General features: G+C 40.6%; 1 protein-coding gene across 1 annotated transcript; it reads left to right on the top strand.

Annotated features, from left to right (window-relative positions):
- Positions 1 to 18161: 18161 nt before the first annotated feature.
- Positions 18162 to 23469, top strand: LOC139735025 (CD2 antigen cytoplasmic tail-binding protein 2 homolog). The gene is made up of 4 exons (XM_071645799.1): positions 18162 to 18201; positions 21004 to 21209; positions 21735 to 22355; positions 23243 to 23469. The coding sequence occupies exons 2-4, from the start codon at positions 21017 to 21019 to the stop codon at positions 23467 to 23469; spliced, it is 1041 nt and encodes a 346-aa protein (XP_071501900.1). The 5' UTR covers positions 18162 to 18201; positions 21004 to 21016.
- Positions 23470 to 23633: the final 164 nt, after the last annotated feature.

Below are 23633 nucleotides of genomic sequence, written 5' to 3' on the forward strand. Positions count from 1 at the left end.
TTTGAAAATTACAATAACAAGATGTGGGATGGACTGAATGATGGACAAGCAACCTGAAAACTTACCAGGGTGTCATTTACACTCTTCAAGGCACGGGTAAAACAAAAACATTAATGACAAATTCAAACACTCAAATCACAGGAAATAAATCATCCATTCATTAGGAAGACAACTGTTAGACATCTCAGATAGTGAAGAAAACGGAAAAAAATTTACTGAATACCTTCACTTCACCTTGTCAAATCTGTACCCAGATTTAGCTAACATCTTATTCTATATTTTGATAAATGTTTGTTCTCGATATGATATGTACTGATGCAATTTGTTTAGATAATGGTTCTTTTCTTTCATCTATTTTTTGATATTGAATCATTTGTTCCACATGGCTTACTCCAGGAAATAAGCCTCCGGTAAGTCGATTTCAACTGTGCCTCACTCAACTTAGCCTGAAGTTTGTCGCCCTCTGCTGGTAATGTACAGAGAGTTTACAGGATAACGGCTTTCACGTACAGTACAAAGCATCCCGGAAACGTGGACACACATTATACTCATATAACATACAAATGACATTAACAATTTGAATTCACTGTGTCAGAACAACACATTAAAGACATTTAAGACATCAAATCTGAAATCTGACCAACAGGCCTTACTGCATGAGTACAATGTAACTGAATTAATTACACCTGAACAATCGAACTTTTTCAGTGCATGATAGAAATAGTGATACATGCTTTGAAACCTTCACAAAACCAAGTTCAAAATCATTATCTTCTTCTGAACAGCATATCAATTATGTATCATACATCAATCAGTAGAGTACCTGGTTCAAATCATATCGAATTTTTTTTTAATCTATTAATATAGGCACAGGTTACTTTGCAGACATACTACATAATTATGAATTCTAACATGACTTGCCTCATATCAACAACAACCCAATAGAGCAAGCCAAAAAGCAATTGTTGCCAAATTTTCAGAATACATGTACTGGATATGACTTCTGCCACACGAGGAAATCCATTACAAAGAGAATGTTGTAACAAATCACTACACAACATATAATTGGATCGCTCAACACAGCCACACAGTTCAACCAAATGGCAACACAAGTTCAAAGTTTCATTCATTGTTTACGCACTTTCCTTCTTCAATAATCATCTTAATGAAATTGCCAATATAACATTGTTTAGGAAGTGGTGCTCTTATTTTCATAAAAATCTTTCATGTATAACAATGTCATTGGACTTTTTCCAAATATCTCTGTATGACACAAGATTTGCATAAGAATGCTCACGGGGGGGGGGGGGGGTATCTAGATTTAGATGACATTATAAAGAAGGTAATTTTACTAAACATTATTACCAACATCTGTAGAGTTTCAAAGATAGCACATTGTACCAGCATACATGTATAAGCTTTACTTCATAATACTGTTAAACAGATACACTATATGACCATGCATATTTACTAGATCATGGTCAGTGATGCAAATCAGAGTGATGTTACTTTTGATGTATTTGTATACTGTGGAAAAAGGGTAAACCAGTTCTTTGGGACTCAAATTTGTGTTGCATCTAATCTAATCTTTTGAGAACAATGTACTTGCTGCATCATCAACTAAACTGCACCCAATGTGTCGGCAGTCATTCTAACAAAAGCCTCATTTTCACACATGCATCTCTGAATTGGACCAAAATAGTAAACTACCTTATGGCACCTTGAACTACAACAAGAAGCTGGCATATCAAACTCACTGAAATATCGACAACCTTAATATGAGTGTCACATTCTTTCAAATACTGTAAAAGTGAATATTTTCGCGTAATTTTCCACGGTTGGCTGGGCAAGATGGATTTTTAGTGATTTTAATTCCACAGAATCAGGACATTAGCGACTGGAACATATGGCATACAAAAATATTTGCGTGCTTCTATTTCACGCTAGCGTCTGGTTGCGCGAAATGGATGAAAATTTTCATACCGCGGGAAAATTCCACTTTCACAGTAGTATCAAGAACTATTCATACAAGATGATTCTCCAAACAAATTTGGGATTGATTGCAATGAACATGTCCCCTACATAGGGCCAAGAATCGAGCAGTATGAATAGACCCCCAGCACAGACCCAAAACTTGTCAAAATAACAAAAGGCTTAAAGCTGATCGAAGTGATTGTACAGCAGATTCTTAATTTGTTTGTAAGTTGAAGAGCTTTACTTGCAGGAAAAGCTTTCGAATTGGTCACTTATCTAGTATCTGAGATTTAGAAAAACAAATCTAACCAATAACTTAAGTCATTCAGTTATACTTTGTGAATGAGAGTCTGTATGTGCATCGAAGGCTACACATCTTCGCAACGTCAGCACTACAGTCGTTTGAACATGAAAATGAATCCTTCTTGATAATCTAAAATAAGGGCTATTCACTTCTACCACACGTTGATGTCTTCAAACAAACCTCCAGGGAACTCAAGGTCGATGATATCATCATTTGTCCAAAATTCTCTAGGCAGAACCTGGGTGTAAGGAAAGAGCTCATTTTCATTGATGAGATAGACCTGAAAAAACAAAAAACAAAAGAAGGAATAGAAGGGCTCGCTGTAAAGGCAACAGGTATGGTAAAGGTATTTAAAACAATACCATAAACATTTACATAGCAACAATGGTGTACACAGCATACAATGGTGTACACAGCATACAATGATAAACATTCAGAGATAAGAGCATAAGCTACGACTTCTACTTAGATGGTACCACAACATATCATTTTACACTACTGAGTCTTGTAACATACAATGTTCAATACGTTGGGGTTTATAGATAAGATTTATGGACATTTACAGTTTGTGCATATTTCTATGAAGTGAAACACAGTCATGTAATATGCATATCATCCTTATCAATTCCATTGTTGCTTGGTATACAGGTGACTCCCAATGTATAGTTTCATTAAAACCATGTTCATCACAATGGGACTGCATTCTATTAGAACTGACTTGTTTACTCAAAAAATGAAAGCACCTGGCTCAATCACAGAAACACCTGAAATAAACATAAATAAATGAGCTGTGCTAATTGTGATAAGAGCAAGAGTCAAATGTATTGCCGCAGCAAAATATGAATGAAGGAGAAGTCAGCATGAGCAAACATATATCCATAAAATAACACAAACCTTCTTTAGGGATGTCATGTCTGGCAATTTAGAATGCACGGCTTGGGTGTGGTCCCTATGCAGAGAAGTCCTGTGAAATTTCTCTTGGAGACTAGCAGTATTCTGCCGAATTGGCCGGCAGCAAATTGTCTCACTGCGCAATGATGTTGCAGTGGGTGCGTTGGTAGGTGCCTCAGTGGAGCACTTCTTCATACCAGTGGCATGAAATGCAAATTCTTGATACCCTGAAGTTTGTTTGCTGATGGCTCCATCACCTTCCTCTCTTTCAGCTTCCATCAATTGCTCTCCAGACCATTGTAAGGGCTCACTGGCTGATATGTTTTGAAATGATGTGACAGTCAAAGGGTGTATTGAGCCTGTGGACAGGAAACCTGCTTCCTTAGATTGTAGCCTGCCGCCACTTCTGTTTTGTGCTGTCTGAACATTTGTATCTACGGCTCTTGAAGCTGCAGAGATAGGTACGCTGCTGATGTTGGCTTCCTTAGCCATCACTGTAGATTCTGTGCTGGTTCTCAAGATGGAAACGGTCTTTGGATTTAGTCTGGTGTTATCAGGCAGTGAAAAGCTTGAAGCATCCATTGTGCAAGATGTGGCATTGCTTATTGATGGGCTGTCTGAGCTCGTTGAAGGCTTGCCAACAGTTTGATGGCCATCTGGTCTTGGTAGAGTGACAAGTCTTGTTGCAATTGGTTTCAAGTACTCTTGGTCCAATTGCGCATCTGAAATGGGTGACTTTGGGTAATTGTCACTTGTAGAGGAAGACTTAGACGAGATTTCTTCTGCAGTGGATACTGATAGTGCCTTGGGGAAAACTTTTCCTAACTGTGTTTTACTTGCACCAGGATGCTCTGTTCCACTGGCTGCAGTACAACCTTTTCCCTGTGTCATATTTCTTGTCACACCATTACTTGAAGTTCCAGGCTTTCGTACACTTCTGTGTTGGTTTGTGCTCAATGAATGTATTGTTGGTGCTCTCATGCAGTCTCGTGAGTCCTCAGAAGGGACATCTACTCCATGAGATGTGATGCTCCTATGCTCTAGTTCTGCTTCATCCTCACTTGAAGAACACTCATCTGCCATTGGGAATGGACTGCACTCTTCTCTTCCTTCATTCATTGAATCTCCAGCCTCATCAGACTTTAGAGTGACTGCCAGCTGCCCTTCTTCATCCAGGGCATTATAGGTGGAAGCTGGAAGGAGCCCCTTATCTTCACCTGTCTTTCCTACTGGGCACCTATCACCATTGTGCCGAGATGTGTCACTTGTACGATCAGACCCACTCCTGTTCCTATCTTCAGTGTTGGAGCTGTGTTCTTTTTCCTGTAGCAGAGACATGAACCTGACCAACAGAGCCCCTGCAGATTCATCCAGAGTGGTCATGAGTTCCTTCAGCAAACTGCTCTGCCGTCTCATGTTATCATCTCTGTCTGATGTTTGTGGTACAGACTGCTGGAAGGAAACATTAGACAGATGAATAATGAACATAATTGACAGCAATTTCATGGCAAAGGAAATGCCAAACAATTGATCATTCACACTGAATGCATGCTTTTATGTTTCCAATGGTGTTATCCACACTAGCTACTAATTTTATACAGATGATAATTGTCAAATGATGTAACAAATTGCACATGCTGTAAAGATATTCCATTTTTTTAGCATAAGTAATATAAGTTTATACCTTATTAAGAAGCCATTTTAATAAACTGAAGTGCAACAGATAAAGCAAAAAGGCAATCAGTGACATTACTTCAAATTCCAGCTTGAAGCTCTGGTTTTTTTTTTGTATGTTTTTGTGTTGTAGTTTTTTTAGCCCACTTTTGTGGTGCTATCTTCACGAGATATGAACATGGGGATATCTTAACCCAGAATACTAGTTCGTTTTAATGTGCACTTTTCTCATCTTGATTATTACCATAGCAATGCTGTGGTTCCAAAGGGACTAATTACCAATAACTATTATTTTTTAACATTTAACAACAAGGGAGTAAGATAATAAAAAGTAAGTGTCATTCTTGTCATAGTGGATGCAAATGCTGTAGATCATGTGCAAAAAAAGGTGTAAATTCCACCCCTGTTGAAAGTCTAAGGCTTACCACAGAGCTTGTGACTTCACTGTTCTGTGTATGAGAAGAAAATGCCCTCTTCGGTTTTCCTCCCTCAAGTTCTCTTTGCCTCAGTTCCTTTCTTGGACTGGACTTGAGCTTGAGGAGGACGGCTTGAAGAGTGCATGCAAGGCCTCTGTGTACTTTTAGCTGCCTGTAAAGACTCTGTTGCAGCTCCTCCACTTCACTCATCTCAGTGTGAAGGAACTTTCTGTGAGTCCCCTGACTGTGGATCAACCTGATGCTCTCAAGAGTTTGAAGTAGATCCTCCTTGATCTGGGTGATTTCATCTGTTATCTGCCGAAGAGTGTTGTGGGCACTACGCATTTGCTTTCCAATCCTAGTTCCCTCTATAGAGAAATATGAACCATACCACATGACATTAATTCTCATTGTTTATATACCCATGCAGAGTCAAGCTCTGCCATTTCAAGCATTGTACTCTGTCTTTATAACAACTGATATATCAACACTCTTTTGCAAGAACTGTGTTTGTTTTCGTGGAAGGTCTTGGATGTCTTTAACTGTATATGCTGGTATGCCACAGTGTATCACCTTGATTTTGATGCCACACAATGCACATGAAACATCCGCATTATATATTGATGATACTCTTAGCCCATGCTCTTTTCAACCTCTGTAATCATTTGCATGTTAATAAGCACATTGTGAAATGACATAAATCATTACTACTGTTTTTGTGACTTTTTTTTCTACAAAGACTGATACTTTTGTCTCTTTGATATATCTTCTTTGAACTCATGACATAAAAAGGGAGTCGTGGTGTATCCTTTGAGAGATTTGTATTTTGGATGATACATCTCTTCAAAGTAAATCACAAAATTTCTCCTCATCAGGATGTAAAACATTAAACACTGTAAAGCAGAAAATTTGTTGCAAAGTACCTTTACAGGATATCTCAGGCTGTCTGAGATCTTTCTCAATTTTTGTTTGGTTCCCAGACAATCTCTTCAGTCGCTTTGCCAGTGTCGTAATGTTGCTGTGAATCTGAAGGAAAAATGAATAAAAAAGACGAAGACATGACATGATAGAAATGTCGTGTGCTATCATTTCACACACACCTAACACAAAGTAAGAACATAGACATTAAGCCAAAGAGTTTGCACTTATTCTCATACAACAAATTTGCAAATTTGTAAATGTGCATTTCTTGAATTTGTTTTAAATCTTCACAATGTTCCATAATATCCCAATACCTACCAGAGTAATTAGGAAGCATTTCTAGACACGAAAAAAATATTGAGAATCATATAGCTGGAAGACATTGCACAAAATAAACAAAATGGAATAAAGGCATTTCCAAAAACACTGCACTCTACGATTCTGACATCTTATATTCATTTCTTTCATTGGCTGATTTGAACATCTACCAGTAATTGTAATCTAGAAATAGGAGCCAGTTCTGCACCCATATACTATCTCACAAATGTTCAGACTCTACATTTGGTTATCTACTATTGAAATTGTCTTTATCATCAGTATATACTAGTAGAGCATCAGTAAACTGAAGAATACACACCAACTTGTCTGCTCTGCTGACTCCCGCATTCTGTCGCATACTCCTTGCTGAACCAACTGTTGAACTTTGCTCAGTTGAATAAACACCAAGTCTTCCAATTTCCTTCCTTTCATTAACCTTCTTCCTACATTTGGTAGCTTTGCTACAACAATCTTGCTTTACTTTTGCATCTTCTCTGGTGCTTGTACACTTTTTCCTTTTTCTTCCGCCAACACTTTTAGCCATTTGTCTTCCGTTATCAACCTCGCCAATAGAGGAATCAGCAACATTTGTTCCTTCCTGATTTTGTTCTAAATGTTTATCAGCATCTTCTTTGCAATGATCAACCCTGCACGGTCCTGACAAGGACTTGAAACAGTTTTGAGATAATTCATTATCTGAGTTAAGAGCACTTAGGTCTGCCTCTTTATCCTCCAAATATTGTCTACTTTGCAGAGATGAGGTCAAATTATGTCCTTTTCCAGATTCATGGTATGAGCTTCCTGCCATTGACTTGGTCCTACCACCTTCTGTCCTCCCAAAAACTATGCCACCTGCAGAACAATCTCCACTGATGCTAGGCGATCCACTAATTTCTCCAACATCAGAGTCTCTATTGTACCAGGTCTCCTTGGAAGAAGTCAGTGACTTATTATCCCCAAGCTTTAGCACATTATCCATAGAAGACTTGATGAAACTGGAGTCAGAAAACATGGAGGCGCTCCCATCAATCTGGGTTTCATCATCTGAGTCCCAGAGGACAGGGCCCCTCTCTGAGGTTGTGCTCTTAGTCATCTGCCTGGGAGAAGGAACTAGCTGATCTCCCCCATCCCGTGACTCTTCCTCAGAAGGCACTTCTGTGCACCTTATTTCATCAGAATTGGGATGTCTGTCTAAAGTTGGGTGACTAACTTTACTATCAGAGATAGCCATGCTACTACCAGGAACAAGCTGTTGATGGAGCTGTCTTGGACACAAAAGGGCCTCACTGTCCACTGCAGGACATATCGGGTGGTCAGAGTCCTCATAAACATCAAACCTTTGGATCTGGTTTAACTCACTCACATTTTCTGTTCCTGGCGACTTTGCTTCTTCCACAACAACAGACACACCATCTGTTGCTCGCAGTGAGGGAGATTTCAGGGGACTTGAAAGGGGCTCCTGGTTTGACACAATTTCATCGTCTTCTACAAGAATAGCTGCCGCAGATAAATGAGATCTCCATGACAACTTTTGCACTTGGTTCCATGAAAACACTGGACTGCCATCAGAAAGAGGTTTTTCTGCTTGTAAAAGAGCACCATCCTGGATTCTGAAAGCCAGTAGTTATCAAATGAAAACAAGTCAACAGATACTTAAATCAACAGGGGAGTTCCTCAATAACCAAAGTATCTGACCACAATCAAAATCATACTATTTAGTCATTTCTTATAGAACTGACTTGAAATAGAACATTTATAAGCACTACAAGCTTCCAAACAATGTCAATGCAAATGATCAGCTATCTGTAAGTATAGTAACAGCCAAAAATCTGGCCAAGATGAATTGTAGCTATGAAGATAGAATAAATGCCATGGTCTGTATATTTCCAAATCACTGATGTCATCATTACTAGTTTGTAACTTGCACTGAAAATTCTCAGATGATCTGTTGTGCAACAAAAGCAAGCAAACACAAAGAAACTGCTTTATAATAATGTTCCCAGTTTGACAAATTTCCACATGCTACCAGAGTCAACAAAAAGTGAAAATCTCTGAGTAACTGGTTACCATATGAGAATTTCTCAAAGACAGTTGTAGTTTTAGAATAAGCCATTCAGGAAACATTTCATCAGCATGGTGATATTTGCATATAGATCTCTTGATATAGATTTCAAACACCATTCTTGAAATATTTTTTTGCTGGATTTCTTTTCTTTTCTTTTCTTTTTCTCTTTGCATTTAAACATGAGCCTACAGCTTGTCTGCAAAATTTGATGATTTCTAACCCTAGTATTTTAAATAATGTCTTTGCGGGTTTACAAAAGCCAATGACAGTGGCCTGTTGTTAGAGTTTACAAGACAGCTCATACAATGCAGCATTTGCATTTAACTTTTATATATGCATGCAGTTGTATCTGACAACCAAATTGAAACAAAACATCATTTGTACCCACACATCTCACCTTTTCACAGGTTCCAGAAGAGATTCTGAACAAGAAGTACTATCTAAGTTGTCTCCATCTAAGGGAATGAAAAAAACATTCAATAATCAGTCAAATGATCTTGGACCACATTGTTACTTCTTCAAACAATTTTTCCTTAGGGGAAAAAAAAATCCATTGATTCATAGTGAATACCTTTTCATTATACAGTATTCCTTTTACCTAAAAAAATCACCTGTCAGCTGTCCTTCAGAGTAAAATGCTATGTAGCAAATGTACTAAGCTTGAAGTACCGGTATGTAGATAATGCAAAGCAAAATATTTTACCATCTTCATATTGTCTTTAACAAAAGGCAGTCTTTCTTGTAGACATTTAATGCATGCATTGAATATCTGGTGGCTGGTAATCATAAGATCTACCTGGTACAATAAAAAGTTCTACGATGCATGCAAACCCCCCCCCCCCCCCTCCACCCCCCATTCCACTTTGTCATGATCAAGCTAGCTATTAAACTGATATCGATATTTCCATTCATCACTATTGCAATGTTTGTTCATGCAATTTTGAGACTGTTGCATCATAATAACTCCAGCTATTCCTTCCACATCAGAATTTGTTGGTAAGAAAAGAGACATCTCACCATTTTCAGTGTGGTTGCCACCAGATGGACTGCAGGTTCCAAATTTTCTTGTCAGGCTATAGTACAAGGAACAAAAGATGATGATGGTAATGATATTAAACGCTATCAGTAACATTCTGAAAAAAAGTCGAATGATATGTTCAAAAGAAATCAAAAGACATTATTAACATGTTAGAATTCATGTTCCAACATGCTTATTTTTTTTTAGTTTGTAATAGTCAAACTGGGTTAACATTCACCAAACAAAGGAGAAAAAAATAATTGAACACATTATAAAATGTAATGAATCAATTGTTTGAACTGCAGATGTAAATATTCATAATAGTTGATAGATTCTAGTGAGATCTAACATTAGATATTCTTACTTCACACTTGATCTAAGCTAGGGCCTAGCCGTTAGTTGTTGTTTGTTTGTTTTTCTCGCTCTGTTTGCTCCCCATTTTTATAGTTTGCTCCACATTTTTATCAAAATTGGGTCAGACTGGAGACTGGAGTGTTCGATTGATAGAAAATCTAACGTTAGATTGTGTTCTACTTCATTCAACTACAAGTTAGTACAACTAACAGTTAGACGAACTATAATGGACCTGGCTAAGCTTTCTAAGGTAGCCCCTTGAACGTCTTGTGTTTCTTCACGGACTCAGTCTTAGCCTAAGTTGAACTGTCACTGCTAAACGCATTCTGATTGTCAAGGTCCTTATTTTTACAAGTACATCTACATCATGTTGGACATGTAGGTTCTAGAGGTTTCTAACACTAATGGGTAATACTAAACAGTTAGTTACTAAACAGTAAATTTACTTACAACTGAAGTCCATCGAGGAGCAACGGGGACGGCGTGCAGTCAGATTCAGTTGAGCCTGAAATGACGCTACTGGCAATGCTACTGCTGCTGCAACTGTTCTCCTCGGCAATGTCTGTACTCGTACATTTGGACTCGAAGGAAATTGTAGGAACTGACTGTGTTCCTGCTGAATCCTTTGATTCATCCATTTCATCTCTTCACAGTTGAATCGCCAATGTCCAAAGTCGGGGCCAGTGAACTTTACCGGATCGGATACCCTTGGCACATTGCACAAATGAAGTTCGCACAACTACTTTCGGCCGAGCTTGAACGAGTTGTTGTTGTTGTTTTAGATTGTGGAGCTCTCTGCCGGGTGGGCAATTTGCTCCAAAAAATATAATTATTCAGATATGCCTGAAATTTAATTATAAAAACCTAAACTACTTTAAATTATTTACAAAAAAGCAAATTACATTTATTTTCATATTTACAATGATATATATACAACGGAAGGAAGGGGACAGGGTTCCGGAAATGATGTCATCTGCCTACTCCTGCATCGAGAGAAATGCAGGGTTACGCCGTTCCCGTCGGCAAAGCAGGTATAGGACCCGCCCGCCGACGCCGGTGATGTCTTGGCCTTTCCCGGGGTCAGGCGCCTCTAGTTGCCTTATCGGCCTAGGTGTTAATTATTATTAGCCTAGTAGGCAGAGACATCGTGGAAGAGAAGTGTTGATAGAAGAATAGCGGAAAGGGTGAAGACAGAACGAGAAGACAGACAGCTAGGGGGGTGGAGGGTGCTGAGCTCCTCTCTCTGACATAGGGTCAGCCCGTTACCAAGATTACATGCATGGGATATAAAAATGGATCACAATTGAAAGAAGCGTTACCGTCGGTCACGAGCCATTGATAATGCTAACCTTAGAGAAAAATGCAGATAAGTGTAGAAGAAGAGAAAGAATAGAGATATAGAACTAAGGATGGCGTTGAATATGACGGTGGTATCGGAATAAAACAAAGGCGTATTGAGTATATCGATGGTACATGTATGCGTGTGGAGTTCTCCCTTGCAGTCGTTTGACCTCTACAAACATACCTTGGTATAATTAATGTAGGTAGTGGCATAGAGATAAAAGGGAAGAGATATCAAATTGTGAAATACTGGTTTGTGTCCTTTACATATTGAAGCAGGTGGTCCATGGACTGCTGGTTGGAGAAAAGATCAGACAGCTGCAGGGTAGATTTATGTAATCTTTGTGCTAATGCTGTACGTTGTTTTAGGAATCGTGTGCAGTATAACAGGTAGTGTCCTACAGTTTCCGGGGAGTTGCAGGTGTGACAAAGGCCATTAGGGTGTTTGTGAATTAAGTGTAAGAAAGCAGGGAGTCGAGCACGACCCATTCTGAGTCTGTGAATGATAATTTCGTCTCGGCGGCAAATACAATCGATGGAGAAAAGCTGTTTGACATTACTATGAATGAAGTATAGATGACGACCATGGGTGGATGTGCGCCAAGTCTCGTTCCAGGCGTCCAGACATTTTGTCGAGATTAAATGTCTAATCTCAGAAACGGTAGGAGGGATCATGATGGTTATGTAATCTTTTTTTAGACTTTTCTTCGCGAGAGAGTCTGCACAATCATTACCTTTTAGACCACAATGTGAGGGGATCCAGACTAGGGAAAGAGAAAATCCATTAGATAATAAATGTGAACATTTCAATAAAATATCGCAAGTTAGGTCGTGTTTATTTGAGGAATAGTTTTCTAATAAAGACAGAGCGCTGAGGGAGTCTGAAAATATTGCAGCTTTCTGTGGAGAAGAAGTTTCTAGCCAGGTTAGAGCTTCTAAAATTGCAGTGAGTTCAGCACGGCATATGGAAATGCGGGAGATTCTTTCGTAGATTTTTATTTCGTGGCGGGGAATATAAATCCCAATGCCAACCCTGTTGCTGGTGGGGTCGTGAGAGCCGTCTGTGTAGAGATGAAGGTGTTTAGCATAGGTAGTGTTGATAATCTGGAGAGCAGTTTGTCTTTGCATTTCAGGGTGGGACGTCTTTGTGCAGTGGTCATGAATGGAGAGGTCGATTGTAGGAAATAATATTGACCATGGCGGACACGGGCAGTCAGATAGCGGGATGAGTTTGCTGAAAGTGGGAAATAAATGTGAAGTGCGGAGGGCAAACGGTTTTTTGTGTTCAGGCCATTTGACAGTGGCAAACTGCCAGCAGTCCGAGATGGCGGCCCGGGCTTGGTGAGTGGTGGAGAGAGAAAACAGATAAGCACAGTAGTTGAAAGCGGCCCTCTCACGGCGTATATCTAAGGGAGCTTCGTGGCATTCCACTTGGAGAGAGTGTAGTGGGGTGGAGGGGAGAGCACCAGTGGCTATACGTAGGGCGTGGCCTTGAACTGAGTCCAGCTTCTTGGCAAGTGTTGGGGAAATGGAATTGTAGATTTCACATGAATAATCAAGGTGGGGGCGAACTAATGAACGATATAATAATAACAAGGTTTTAGTATCAGCGCCCCAGGACGTGCCGGATACAGACCGAAGAAGGTTAAGGCGTCTATTACATTTATTCAGTATATAGTTTACATGAGATGACCACGATAGCGAGGAGTCAAAAATGACGCCGAGGTATTTGTAGTTTTGCACAATTTCTAAAGGAGCATCAGATACATGTATATTGAAATTACTGGCGGCAACTGATCGCGGATAAAAAATCATTACTTTGGATTTATTGCTTGATAAAGAAAGGCCCCATTGTTTCAGCCAAGAGGCGATGTTGTCGATGTCCACCTGTAATTTGAAATTGATGTATCGTAGGTTGGTGGAAGTGCGCCAAATCGCTATATCATCTGCGTAAAGAGATATATTGGATCTGCTGCAGTAAGAGATGTCGTTGATGAAAAGAGTAAAGAGAACTGGACTAATAACGCTTCCTTGAGGAAGACCGATATTTTGGTGATAAGTGTCGGACAGAAAGGAATCAATGCGTACTTGTATGGTCCGCGAGTCTAAAAAGTTGCGAATCCACTCAAGAAATCTACCTTGTAGTCCGATGGATTGGAGTTTGGCAATGAGAGCGTTGTGGTCGACGGTGTCGAATGCTTGGCTGAGATCTAGAAAAATAGCTGCGGTGTAATGTTTAGTGATTAAGGATTTACGGACATCTGATTCAAGAAGAAGAAGGTTGTTGGTTATTCTGCGATGAGGTAAGAAAGCGGATTGAGTGTGAGATACCAGATGGTGTTTGTTTATGACATAGGTTAACCTGCTGGATATCATTCGTTCCATGATCTTGCACAGGAATGGAGTCAGAGAGATGGGACGATAAGAACGTATGTCGTGCTTATCCTTGCCGGGTTTTAGAATGGGTATAACGATAGAGTGTTTCCATTGGGGTGGTAGGGTGGAAGTGTCCCATATGTGATTTATTATTCGTAACAGCGAATGAATCATGCTATCAGTCAGGTGGGATATGAGAGCTTTGTTGATCCCGTCAGCTCCAGGTGAGGAGTTTTTGGCTATGCGGATGGCTCTTTTTAGTTCCCTAAGTGTAAAGGGGGAATTTAATGGGGTGTTGTTATCATGAATGATGTTCGGTGTGGCCGTAGTGGGTAGTTCACGTGTTGAGAAATGTGAAGAGGCGGACTTCTCACAGAATGAGGCTGCTAAAGCGTTGGCTATAGTTAGAGGGTCAGAAGAAAGAGAACCATTGATATGGAGAGGAGGAAAAGTCGTGCCATGCTGGCGGTTATTGGAAAGTATTTTAATCTTACGCCATATGGTAGAGAGAGGAGTAAAACGGTTTAATGTATTACAGAACTGTTCAAAATGAGCACGTTTGGCAGATTTAATCGTTTTCCTCGCCAGAGCGGAGGCTTTGAGATAATCACAGAGATCAGAATATAAATATGAGCTTTCCAATCTTCTTTTAGCTCTGTGTTTAGCCTTGATAACCTGGGTGCATGTTGAATTCCACCACGGATTAGGAGGAAGTTTTTTTATTTTATTAGTTGGAATGGCGGTTTCCGCTGCTTTCTGGATGCACAGAATAAAAAAGTTGTAGAAATCATAAATGTTTTCAATGTCAACATTTTTCATCTTGTAAGTATTGTGTAATTCCTTTTCAAACAGCTCCCAGTTGGCCCTGTGGAAGGATAGGGATGGTTTAGGTAATCTGAAATCAGTGGGAGTGATGTTGGGTACAGGTGTATTAAGTGCTATATCACATTTGATCAGGAAGTGATCACTTCCCATAGTGGTAGTAGAGACAGACCAGTTGCATCGTGCGGCTAGAGAGGGACTTGAGAGAGTTAAATCTATGGAAGACGATGTCCCGCGTGAAATATCGATTCGTGTGGGGGAGGAATCATTCAATATAGATATGTTGTTGGATAATATATAATCAGCTATCAGTCTCCCGTTATGATCTTCCGTGGTTCCGCCCCACATAGGATGGTGAGCGTTAAAATCACCTGCTAATATAAAATTTGGGAGGCAATTGGAGGTTAATGCTTTGAGATTATCTAACGTAAGTTTTTTTAATGGATTATAAAAATTAACAACAGACAATTTAGCGGTGCCTAACAAAACATTAACTTGTTGCGCCTCGAGCGAGGGGGCGCAGTTAATGATGTCGTGTGCGATACCGGAGCGTAAGAAAATGGCGCATCCTCCTCTACGGGAGTTGGGACGGTGACGCCAGATGGGTACATAATGAGGAATAGAAAAATCAGTGTGTATATGACCCCAAGTCTCTTGAATCAAAATGATGTGTGGGGGAACGTTTGAGGTGTTAATGTGGTAAACTAATTCGTGTCCGTTGGACGATATTCCACGGGCGTTCCACTGCCAGAGCGTGAACTGCATACTGAACAGGGGAAGGGAAAACAGTATGCAGAGCAGCTGTATATCCATTATTGAGAAATGGATGTTAACAGCTCATGAATTTTTTCAGGAGGTATTATTGTGCCGAAACAGGTGTTGGCGGCCTGTACTGTTAGCTTTATTCTGTTGCTCTTCGAGTTGGCAGTCTCTAGGTTGTTGATAACAAAAACAAGGAAGGTGACCAGGTTTTCGACTGTAAGTGGAGAACCAGGAGAGCATTGCGAAGACTGGTTGATCTTGTCTACCTGTGTTGAAGCGTCTGAAGTCGAGGGTCTTGTGGGGGGAAGATTAGGGGTTGGGAGGACTTGAGATGAGTGTTTGGCTGTAGCGGGAGGATGTTGATAATGAGGGGTGGCAGACGATGTAACAGTAAGGGATGGGTTCGTATGGGAAGAAGAGGGTTGGTTAATCGGCGTGGGGAGAGCGACGGGGTCTGAGATGACTTGAGAAGCTGTTGGGTTTTCGGGCGGAGAGGTATGGGCAGGTTGTGTTGAGTTCCGTACTTGCTGGACTGCATCTGCATAAGATAACTTGTTTAGTACTTTAACTGACTGTATTTTCCTTGCCTGTTTGTATTCAGGGCAACCTGCATAAGCGGCACTGTGGGGCCCTCCACATCGCAAGCATCGAGGGGTACCTTTGATGGGACACTGGTCAAGTTGGTGGGGCTCACCACACCTGACACATCGCAGCTTGAACCGGCAGGTGTCGATGCCATGCCCAAATCGTTGGCATCTGAAGCATCGCGTGATAGGGGGAATGTACGTCGATACTTCGAAACGTTCGTACCCTAATGATACAGCTGAAGGAAGAGATTTGAGATTGAAAGTGACAATGACAACAGATGTGGCAGAGCGAGTATTATTGATCTTTTTGTAAATACGGCGTACATCGGTGACTCCCTGATCCCGTAGTTCTTGATGAATTGAGTCGTCTGATAAATCAACTGGAACGCGCTTTATTACTCCCTTTGTTAAGGTGAGGGGGGTATTAGTGTTGGTCACGGAGATTGACGTGTTGCAGAAGTTGGTTGTCGCTAAAAAAGAATGTACTTGTTTTGAGTTGGCGCATTTAATCACGAACGATTTGGGGTGGCGTTGTACTTGTAGGACGTGTCCTGCTATGCGGTTGATTTCCCTTGCTACTTGGATAGGGTTGGATTGAGTTATGTTTTTGTCAACTCCGGTTATTGTAACAAAAAGTGAGATTGACGGTCGTGAGGGGGTGTGGAATTCATCTTCGTTGTCTTCGAGTGATATGGTGTCTTTTCGGGATCGTTTGTTTCTTTTGACAGGAGTGAACATAGTGTCATTGGGGTCTGGGTCAGGTTCCGTTTCAGTGTCCTCCATATTTGATGGATTTGATTGAGCTGAGCCTATGTTTTGTAGTGATTGTATGGGAGTGCTGAAAAACACAAAGAAAATGAGAGAAAGAGGACTGTGACAGGTGCACAGGAGACGACCTATATACTGCTACCACGGGCACAGATTGGACCTAATTCACAGATGAAGGGATTAGGGAAATGCGAGGAATAGAGTGTGCTGAAAAACGGATTGTTATTGCTAAGGGAAGAAAAGAAATTCCCGGGGAGTTTCAGAGGAGCTTGCAGTGAGTATCTGGGCTAATCTCCGTGCTTAGGAAAGTCCACTGTTCGGTGAATGAAAGACAGAGTATACAGCTATGGAGTGAAGCGAAACTGTACAGATCTTAGTGCGCTTAACAGTGACCTATGGGTATGTAATGACAACTATGTGGGAAAGGATAAGAAGCGTTGTAGTTATACCGCTCTCAAATGGAAACTAGAAAAGTTGATAATAGGTTGAAAGTTGAAACTAGAAATAGTTGATAATACAAAAAAAAGGAAAAAGAAAAACAATGCGAGATGTGATGGAAACTTCCCCACCTTAGTCTGCGAGACCAAGATTGGTGTAATAAGCACAGTGATGTGTATGCAGATAATCGATACAAACAAAGTTTTGAGGAAAAGATCGTGTATGGGTTTGTATATAAATATAGTCGATACAAATAAAGGTGTGAGGAATAAATCGTGTATAAGTATGGTAATCAATACAAACTGAAGATATGAGGAACAGATCGTATACAGGATATGAGGAACAAATCGTATATGAGGAATAAATCGTGTATGAGTATACAGGTAATCAATACAAACTGAAGATATGGGGAGCAAATCGTATACAGGCAGAGTGTTCTATTACAAAGTATATACAGTATACAGCAGAAGCAAATTGACGAGATGTATCACTCTGAAACCAATGAGTAAATAAAGCAGAACCGTGAGTATCACGGAAAGCACAAGTGAAGAGTAGGGAGAGGGGGAGAGAAAAAGAAAACAGCGTAAGCAGACAAAGGTATATACGGTATTCAGAGAGGAGCTACTGTAAATCATACAAATTTAATTTATTTATAAATTATCTTAGTATTTATTAAACTAACATTATCTACTAATTATCTAAAGTGGTACTCATCAAAAACCCGGCTCAGCCTTCACCCGTATCGCTCGCGAGAGAGGTCCACGTGGGGAGAGAGGCGGAGGGAGCTAGAGGCGGAGAGGTGAAGAAGTACGTCCACCACCGATGACAGCTACAGCTACAGCTAATGATGACAGCTACAGCTAACGAGCAGACGACAGAATACATTTATTAGCTAGCTAGCAATGGTCGTGGAATAAGATTTATTATTATTCAAAACAAAAATTTGCCTATTTTTTATTACAAAATTCTTTGCAATCAAAAATTTTGTTTTGTATTATCTAACATATTTTATTTATACTTTATACATCATTTATTAGATAAATGCAATACAAGGAAACATAATAGTGTTATAATAGTGAACAAGGTGACACCAAAAACGCGACTGCTGAGCGAAAGTTCGTGTAGTCGTCTACGGCGAGATCTAAATTTAAACGACCGGCAACAGCTAACAGGTAAGCAGTGTTAATGATACATGCGTTAATAATCTCTATGCCACTAGAAGAGCATTATTCCTCAACAGACTCTTTGCAATTGAGAAATAAAGCACACGGATGTACTCATAAAATGAACTCAACTAGACACCAGAAATGATCAGTTGCAAGTGTGAACTAGCTATATTTGCGCAGTCCCACGCACTTCCTTCTGTGTATTGTGACTCGTTACTTGTAATAATGTGTAGACCCTGTGCTGTGACTATATAGACTATCTTGTGTTACTGTTAGACTCCTAACTATAACGAAACGTCCTAGTCAAATGTTTGTACAACTAACGTTACGAACGAACTGAACTAACAATGCAATAGCCAATGTAAACACCAGTTTCCAACAAGTAGAAATTCTACGAAAAGTAGACTGAAACAGTGTCCATGACCATAGAAGTCTATTATTCTAGAATCTGATTAGAAAACATAGACCCTAGAAAAGGCCTATCACATTCTCATTTCTAATTCTACTAAATTTACTGGTAGGCCTTACGTTAACGTTACTTGTTGTGTACTTTGACTGGTAACAAGTGTGTTAGACAAGTAAAAATGAATGCAGACTTTTTGCCAAACATCAAAACTTTTGAAGGCTCTTCTTCTTCTTCTTCTTCCGATAAAGTGCTGCCCTCAAATCAGTTCGGGAAACCCACTCACAAGGGGGGCCCCTCCTTATAAGTAACCCGTCCCCCTTATAAGTAACCCCGTCCCCCTTATAAGTAACCCCCGGGGCACCCCTTATAAGGAGTCTCCACGCTTTTTTGCAATGCAACGCGAAAATGAAAGGACTGCGGCAATTCGCTTGATTATGTCCATAAAGCTTCACAAGTTTCCTAGTTACTCACGAAATTTGAGCAAAATCGGTTTGAGGCATCATATCTAAAATATTGGATTTAAATGCGATGTCAAACGACCCATGCGAATGCTGACATGCGAGCGATTACTGGCGTGAGTGTCGCCAGGCGCGGCGGCGCGGCAATGCTTGAGTGCAGACGTGGCGACTGAGTATGGAGGTGTATCCTATTACCGAACGATTTTTATTTAATTTCTCCAGACGGGCAACATTATGCTTCAAGTTAGCTAAAGATCTCCCAGAAGATAATTAAAATTCTGATAAATTTAGCTGTATCAGTATTATTTGAAAACTAAGCCACGCACTTTACAAAATCTGTATTTCAAATAACCCTTCCACAAAAACCGTGTCTTTTTACCGACGCAAATCGTATTGTATTTACCGAACATGCCCCCTCTGTATGGGGAAATTTAGGCATTGCATTTTCGGTCAATGTTATTAACGCAGAATAACAAACATCAACATTTCAGCGATTTTTACTAAAATTTTCTGTTTTTTTGCTGCAGTTTAGCAATTTTCTGCACCGGCCTCCCTTGGGAGATAACAGCGCGTGCGTAGTGCAATGGATGCGCGCGTATACGAGTTGTTTTAACGGGCTTCCATTGAAAATGTACGCGTTCGGTAATAGGATACTGTTCGGTAATAGGATACCTGCCTACTTACGTACAAATGCTAGTGTACTCAGTCGCCACGTCTGCACTCAAGCATTGCCGCGCCGCCGCGCCTGGCGACACTCACGCCAGTAATCGCTCGCATGTCAGCATTCGCATGGGTCGTTTGACATCGCATCTAAATCCAATATTTTAGATATGATGCCTCAAACCGATTTTGCTCAAATTTCGTGAGTAACTAGGAAACTTGTGAAGCTTTATGGACATAATCAAGCGAATTGCCGCAGTCCTTTCATTTTCGCGTTGCATTGCAAAAAAGCGTGGAGACTCCTTATAAGGGGTGCCCCGGGGGTTACTTATAAGGGGGACGGGGTTACTTATAAGGGGGACGGGTTACTTATAAGGAGGGGCCCCCCTTGTGAGTGGGTTTCCCGAACTGAAATGGTCGAGGATGAACGCACAACGCACTGTTGTGTTGCAGTTGGGACTAGATCTAACTCAGAGTAACTGTGTTACATGTAACTTTATGTCTATGGCCAGTATGGGCATGGGTGGTGCATAAAATGCACTGTACAGAATTGCAGAACTAACCTCATTGTTGTGTTATATACAGGCATGGCGCATGGGCACTGCCTTTGCCTCATGGCCCCAGCACTCTGCTCTGCACCAGAAACTTGTCTCTAGCACTCCCACTTTCTATGGGAGATCTCCCACCAAAAGCCCATTTTCGCAAAATCTCCCATGATTTTCCCACCTGATATTTAATTTCTCCCACCCTGGCTCTGTTTCTCCCGCTTAAGAATAAGATGTATTTTATCTCACTTGAAATGATCTTTTTCCAGCCCAAACACCTGCATAAAATCTGGAATTAAATTTTCATTTATATCCAAGGGGACTCAGGGTGGAGCGTCATGTGACATCTGCATTGCCATATGATACTGTATATGAATTGAAGCTTTATGGAGCGAAACTATGTGATTTGAATCATTGAATTACTTAGTGCCAGCGCATGTTGAAAAATAAACCTGAGATAGCACAAGAGAGCTTCTAGAAAACTAGAGCTTCAGGGCTCTGGACCCTGGCCCCAAGGGACGTTACACTTTGCGCACATCAAGTTGGAGTCTCCAGTTTGTTAAGACAGTAGGGGTTTCAGGTGGGAGAATCATCAGATCAGAAGGTGCTTGGGGTTGGAGTCTCTGCTGCACTGTGTCTGTGATTCATTAGCAATTGAGATCCTTTTCTTTGATTATGTAGAGTTTAAATATAAAATGTATTCTAATTATTTATTCCCCACTTTTTGTCTTTTTTGAAGTAGAGACGCTACAATGGCAGAGAAAATGAAGAGAAAGGTACGATTTGACCAAAGTGACCAGCAGAGTGAAAAGAGCACAGGAGAACCCGGTGTGACAGAGACAAAGAGACTGAAGACTTTTAAGGACAAGCATTCACTGGATAGTGATGAAGAGGACAAGGTGGATGAGGTTTCAGCCTATGAAATGCATGAGGATGAAGTTGAGGGTAAGTAACAAAGGGTTGAGACTTTAAATTACCCATTATGCATTATTACTTGATTATAGAAACTGAAATTTGCCACTTATATTCAATGTAGTACCAACTTGATACTTGATGAGGTAATCCATCTTGCAGCCGCTATTCAGTTACCTGATGTCTGTTATGGTATGATGTTGATTATTCTTAGATACTGTACGAGCTGAAATTTTCGCGTACAGATATTTTTGCGAATTGCTATTTGGAGGACATTCTCGCGTGTTGTTAATTTCGTGGTTGCGAGGGTCTAACTGAACTTAGTTATTCGCGGGTTGTTATTTTCGCGGTTCAAAGGCGATTCGCGAAATTCGCGAAAATAAAACCACCGCGAAAATTTCAGCTCGTACAGTACTTAATGAAATATCATCTTGCAAAAGATCTGTATTTTGGTGCAAAAAGTGAATCATTGCAAGTACGCTGTAACTAATTGTTGAGCATTGTCAGGTTGAAAGGATGGAAAAGACTTCAGCTGTTATTTTTTATTGTCTCAATTAGGGGCGGAAGATGAGGCTCCTGACTTGGAAGATGATGTGAAGCTAACGCCCTTTAACCTCAAGCAGGAGATGTCAGAGGGTCACTTTGACAAGGATGGCAACTATCATGAGAAGAAGACGGATGATGTCAGGGATGAATGGCTGGAGAATATTGACTGGGATCGACTGGAGGAGGAGAATGCCCTCAAGCGACAGGACAAGGGAGCGGATGCTGATGATGAGAGCGACGGAGAGGCTGTTCCTACCAGGCCCGAAGTTGAAGTAATGCGAGAGATGCTTGGTTACATGAAGGAGGGAGAGAGCGTCACCAAGGCGATGCAGAGGCTTGGTGGTGGAAAGAAAAAGATGGGCTCAGTAGCTCAAAGGAAAGCGCAGAAACTTAAAGACTCTGAATCTGAGGAGGTAACAGCTGAGAGCAAAGCAAATATGTTGAAACTGACGGACCTTGTAGATGAGCTAGTAGCAAGGGGACACTTTGACATGTATCAGTACACGTATGAGAAGATCCATCATATTCTGAAGCAGGATGAGGAGGCTAAGGCTGCCAAGAAGGAAGCAGAGTTTGACATGTTTGCGGAGGAAGTGGATGATAAGAAGTTAACAACAAATACAAGCAAAGCAGGTAGGATACAGTCTGTTTGTTTGATTGTTTGTTTCATTTTTCCATCTAGACGGCTGGAAAGCCCATATTCAGCTGCACTAGCTGGTCTTTCATGAAGTCTAGTTGGATACGAAGCAAAACACTTCATAGGGTTATGCACCCAGTTCTTTACAATGAATGAATGAAGCAGGATCTTTTACATGCGCAAGTTGTTACTCTCTCACACAGGGAACCTACCTTGTATGTTGTATTTGAGGGACAGTGTTTTTGCCTTTTTTTAGAGGGCACTTTTTTTTTCTCCATAATATATAGGAATACGTATATGGGGTGTAACCACTTTGTGCCCCCACTTTTGTTGCCGCGGAAGTGGCACAAGAAAATAAAAGTAGAATGTGGTTAGGCTTTTGCCGATTGCAAGTTGTTGTTGTTGTTGTTGTTGTTGTTGTTGTTGTTGTTTTTGGTCAGGCAATGAAACCTTGAAGTGGGAGCGCGGGTACAGCCTTTCTGTTTTTTGCTCGTCAGCTGAAGATACCTGGAAGTGGCATCAGAAAGTTGCACTGAAGGCCTTGTTTTTTCTCTTTTTTGTTTTGTTTTGTATTTTTGCATGTTAGCTGAAGAAATGTTGAAGTGACACCAGAAAATGTCAGTGAAGGTCTTTTTTTTTTCTTTTTTGGCTTGTTAGCTGATAGCTGTTAGCTGGAAGTGGCACCAGAAATATAAACTACATTGTACCTCCCCTCCACACACACACACACTCACACACACTTTTAAAAACCTGGCGTCGGCAGTGAGATGCATGTACCCTTGTCATGTCATTGTAAGAATACAGTAACATAGCTAGATTTCACTTCCTACCAAGTGCAATATTTCACTCTTTATAAAGCAAACTTTGTGTACATCATTCACAGATGAAACCAATGGTGCCAACAAAGGGGAACTTGACCCAGACCTCGTCTACTGGGAGTACAAATGGGAAAACACGGATGATGCCGAAATATATGGACCATACCAGAGCCAACAGATGCAGGATTGGTCTGAGCAGGACTACTTCAAGGATGGCATTTGGGTGCGGAAAGTGGGGTCTGGTCAGAATTTCTACAGCTCCCGACGGATCGACTTCAGTCTCTATGTGTGAAGTCTTGCTCTTAAAGGAATGCTTCAAAGTTCAAAGACCCTTAAGGGTCTGTGCCTGTTTGTTGTTGTTTTTTTCAGCTTCTATATCTTTTCCTGAGAATGCATCAAGAGCTTGGACTTAATTAGAAGCAGGTACTTCTGAAAAAAAAAAAATCATGCATCACA

The sequence above is a fragment of the Diadema antillarum genome, unplaced genomic scaffold (genome assembly GCF_040938485.1).
Source record: "Diadema antillarum isolate AM-2024a unplaced genomic scaffold, OU_Dant_1.0 seq00000562_RagTag, whole genome shotgun sequence".
Lineage (NCBI taxonomy): Eukaryota > Metazoa > Echinodermata > Echinoidea > Diadematoida > Diadematidae > Diadema > Diadema antillarum.

Coding starts and splice junctions, on each gene's coding strand:
- LOC139735025 (XM_071645799.1), top strand. CDS start 21,017: ATGGCAGAGAAAATGAAGAGAAAGGTACGATTTGACCAAAGTGACCAG. Junction 21,210..21,734: donor GCATGAGGATGAAGTTGAGG/GTAAGTAACAAA, acceptor TGTCTCAATTAG/GGGCGGAAGATGAGGCTCCT. Junction 22,356..23,242: donor AACAAATACAAGCAAAGCAG/GTAGGATACAGT, acceptor CATCATTCACAG/ATGAAACCAATGGTGCCAAC.